Source organism: Hyperoodon ampullatus (genome assembly GCF_949752795.1).
Source record: "Hyperoodon ampullatus genome assembly, chromosome: X".
Classification (NCBI taxonomy): Eukaryota; Metazoa; Chordata; class Mammalia; order Artiodactyla; family Ziphiidae; genus Hyperoodon; species Hyperoodon ampullatus.
The window spans coordinates 70,570,741-70,575,149 of record NC_136913.1 but is presented as its reverse complement, the minus strand read 5'-3'; the positions used below and the strand labels follow the sequence as shown (position 1 = coordinate 70,575,149).

Sequence of the window (4,409 nt, the reverse complement as noted above, 5' to 3'; positions counted from 1 at the left end):
TCTTCTAACAAGGAACAGTGTTAGAACTAGTTTTAGGCCAGCAAGGCTCTTTGTATGTGGTCTTGACTTAAGCAGTACTGTGATCCAAGTTCTCTAGTCAAATGGGACCACTGGCTTTGCTCCTTAGACAGTCAGCACTGTCTGCTGAGTTCTCCACTCAACTGTGCTGGGCTAATCAACCTCACAATATTTCCAACCAGGCTTCTTTCTTGAACAGGGCTGGGAGCTACACTTAACAGTGATTGGGGTTATAACTTAGCTCTCCTTCTTTGGCAGAGGGGCAGACCAGGTTCCAGGACCAAAAAGGCTCTTTGTTTGTGGTCCCATATCAAGCAGACCTGCATCCTGCTGAGTTCTTTGGTCAGACTGAACGACCATTTTGGTTTTGCAGATGAGCAAATCCTCTTGATTTGGACTTCTACTTGTGTGCTGAAGCTAGAAATACAGTCTGCCAAGGTCTGAGAGCTGGTTGCTACAAGCCATCTGCCTGCTTCTCCATCACAGTCCAGTTCTCAATGGTCAAGCTCCAAAGATTCCCCCACAATCCCCATTAGGCAAGTCCAGAGCGACTCTCTTCAGAAACAACTCACAATGCTTGGGGATGTCTACCCTGTCCTCTCTTTTTCCCACTGGAGGAAAAGTAGTGCTGCCCTGGCTTAGGGGAGGAGCAGTGTGGCCAGTGTGGTAGCCATTCCTCTTACCCTTCTAACACAGCCCACCTGTGTTAGATATATATATATATATATATATATTCAGAACTAAGCAGACTCATTTTTCCTGTTTAGACACCATTTAAGAGAAAGATGTAGGTGGACAAATAAAGTGGGATTTTTTAAAATTAATTTTTTACTGGAGTATAGTTGATTTACAATACTATCTTAGTTTCTGCTGTACAGCAAAGTGAATCAGTTATGCATATACATATATACACTCCTTTTTACATTCTATTCCCATATAGGTCACTACAGAGTATTGAGTAGAGTTACTTGAGCTATACAATATATTCTTTTTTTTTATTTGAATACGCTTGTTTATTTAAGGTATAGCTTATATTCAATAAAATGTACAGTCTTCAGTGTCTAGCCCAATTGTACATTTTTCTGTGTACCCACTCATATGACTTCCACCTGGATCAAGTTATGGAGCGATTTTTGCCCTAAAGCAGGTTTTTTTTTAATTATTATTAGTTTCCGCTTTATAACAAAGTGAATCAGTCATACATATACATCTGTTCCCACATCCCTTCCCTCATGCATCTCCCTCCCTGCCACCTTCCTTATCCCACCCCTCCAGGTGGTCACAAAGCACCGAGCTGATCTCCCTGTGCTATGCAGCTGCTTCCCACTATCTATCAACCTTACGTTTGGTACTGTATATATGTCCATGACTCTCTTTCTCTTTGTCACAGCTTACCCTTCCCCCTCCCCATATCCTCAAGTCCATTCTCAAGTAGGTCTGTGTCTTTATTCCTGTTTTACCCCTAGGTTCTTCATGACAATTTTTTTCCTTAAATTCCATATATATGTGTTAGCATATGGTATTTGTCTTTCTCTTTCTGACTTACTTCACTCTGTATGACAGACTCTAGGTCTATCCACCTTATTACAAATAGCTCAGTTTCGTTTCTTTGTATGGCTGAGTAATATTCCATTGTATATATGTGCCACATCTTCTTTATCCATTCATCTGATGATGGACACTTAGGTTGTTTCCATCTCTGGGCTATTGTGAATAGAGCTGCAGTGAACATTTTGGTACATGTCTCTTCTTGAATTATGGTTTTCTCAGGGTATATGCCTAGTAGTGTGATTGCTGGGTCATATGGTAGTTCTATTTGGCTCATGCAGCTCAATAGCAAAAAGACAAACAACCCAATCCAAAAATGGGTAGAAGACTTAAATAGACATTTCTCCAAAGAAGATATACAGACTGCCAACAAACTCATGAAAGAATGCTCAACATCATTAATGATTAGAGAAATGCAAATCAAAACTACAATGAGATATCATCTGACACCAGTCAGAATGGCCTTCATCAAAAAATCTAGAAACAATATATGCTGGAGAGGGTGTGGTGAAAAGGGAACACTCTTGCACTGCTGGTGGGAATGTGAATTGGTACAGCCACTATGGAGAACAGTATGGAGGTTCCTTAAAAACTACAAATAGAACTACCATATGACCCAGCAATCCCACTACTAGGCATATACCCTGAGAAAACTATACAGTATATTCTTATTAGTTATCTATTTTACCATGTCACTACAAATGACATTATTTTGTCCGTTTTTATAGCTGAGTAATACTCCATTATATATAATTCCACATTTCTTTTTAAAAAATTTATTTTATATTATAGTTGATTTACAATCCACCATATACTTTTTAATCTCTTATGCAAATTAATAGAAAAGCAAACAAACAACCCAGTTAAAAAATGGGGAGAGACTCTGAATAGACATTTTTCCAAAGAAGACATACAAATGACCAACAAGCACACAAAAAAATGTGCTCAACATCACTAATCATCAGGGAAATGCAAATCAAAACTACAGTAAAATATCACCTTACACCTGTAAGAATGGCTATTACCAAAAAGCAAGAAGTAACAAGTGTTGACAAGGATGAGGAGAAAAAGGAACCCTTATGTACTGCTAGAAGGAATGTAAATTAGTGTAGCCACTATGGAAAACAGTATGGACGTTCCTCAAAAAATTAAAGGTAGAACTACCGTATAACCCAGCAGTTCCACTTCTTGGTGTTTATCCAAAGAAAATAGAATCATTATCTTGAAAATATATCTGCACCCCCATGTTCAATACAGCATTATTTACAATAGCCAAGACATGAAAACAACAAGGGTTCATCAAGAGATTAATGGATTTTTTAAAAATGTGGCATATATACAATAAAATATTATTCAGTCATAAAAGAAGGAAATCCTGCCATTTGTGACAACATGGATGGATCTTGAGGACATTATACTAAGTGAAGTCAGACAGAGAAGGACAAATACCAATACTGTATGATCTCATTTGTATGTGAAATCTTAAAAAAAAGAAAAAGAAAAAGTCAAAAACAAAAATATAAAACTGAAGCCATAGATACAAGAGAACAGATTGATGGTTGCCAGAAGCAGTGGATGAAATGGGTAAAGGTGGTCAAAAGCTGCAATTTTCCAATAATAAAATAAATAAGTCATGGAGATATAATATACAGCATGGTGAGTATTGTTAATGATTCTGTATTACATACTTGAAAGTTGCTAAGAGAGACTTTTTTAAACCAGTCATCTTTAATTGGGTGTTAATTCTCTGTTAGGATATGAAAAGATTCAGGGGTGGCCAGCAAATGTCATGGTCAAGAATACAGAATGCACCCTCTTCAGTGGTACTCATTGGCTGCTCATGTTCAAGTTCCTTGTAAGAGCAGCAGTAGTTGAAAATCACATAAGCTGTCAGCACCATAGAAAGCCCAGTGATGCTTCCTTTCTTCACGTTGAAATACTTGTTGTAATACCAGTAATAACCTATTTGAAACGCTCCAGTAATGCCTTTAGGGATGAAACCCCACATTATTATCCAGCTAGACAGCTCCTTTAATTTGATATCCAGGAGCTTCTTCTCCTTCAGTGGTACAACTGATGTCATCTTAGAGTCCTGGCTGTCTGCTCCAATCTGAACTCTTCCATGTTGAGCAAGGTTTGAGGCATAACTAAAGGCCTTCCCACATTTTTCATCTTCATAGAGTTTCTCACCACTATGAATTCTCTGATGCAAAAAAAAATAGATGAATTTTTCCAGATATTAATTTCTTTCTAACGCTGATTATTTTATTACTTGAATCCAAATCTGTAATCCAGCTTCATGTTTCTTCTCTCACAACCATTCAGCATTCTTCTCCTTGCTCCAGTAACACAATTATGTCTGTCTCATAAATGGAATGGCCCACTAAGACCAAATTACTATTGTTCTCCATCATCACATCATAGGACAACGTCTTCTAAACAGGATCAAGAAATTCCCACGCATGCTGAAAGAAATCTATGGCCACATCCCTGAAAGTCATTGCTTCATAGGCCATGGTTTTAGACCTGCAAGAGCTGATCAGTCCTCAGGGTTTATTTACCAGAAAAAAAAAAAAAAAACAGAGTCCAGAAAACCCAGACCTGAGATTGGGCACCTTGGTCTGTTGTGAGCAGATCTTCCTTCTCGCATGTCTAACTTCAAGACTGAAAAGAGGTCATATAATCCCAAGGAGAAACTCTTTTGTGACTGTCCCCCATGGGTTATGCACAGTCATTTCTGCAGCGACTTACACTGGTTTCTCACTTGGACGGTTGCTACTCACAAGCAGTTTGCAACAAAGAGCCTGGAAAAAGGCCCAAGGTGGAAGTTACCTCGTCAGTTG

The 4,409-nt window shown here is 38.4% G+C and overlaps 1 protein-coding gene across 1 annotated transcript; it reads right to left on the bottom strand.

Annotated features, from left to right (window-relative positions):
• Positions 1-3,316: 3,316 nt before the first annotated feature.
• On the bottom strand, positions 3,317-3,649 carry LOC307069730 (ATP synthase subunit f, mitochondrial-like; the record flags this gene model as incomplete). Its single annotated transcript, XM_079728064.1, has 1 exon — positions 3,317-3,649. The coding sequence occupies one exon, from the start codon at positions 3,647-3,649 to the stop codon at positions 3,317-3,319; it is 333 nt and encodes a 110-aa protein (XP_079584190.1).
• Positions 3,650-4,409: the final 760 nt, after the last annotated feature.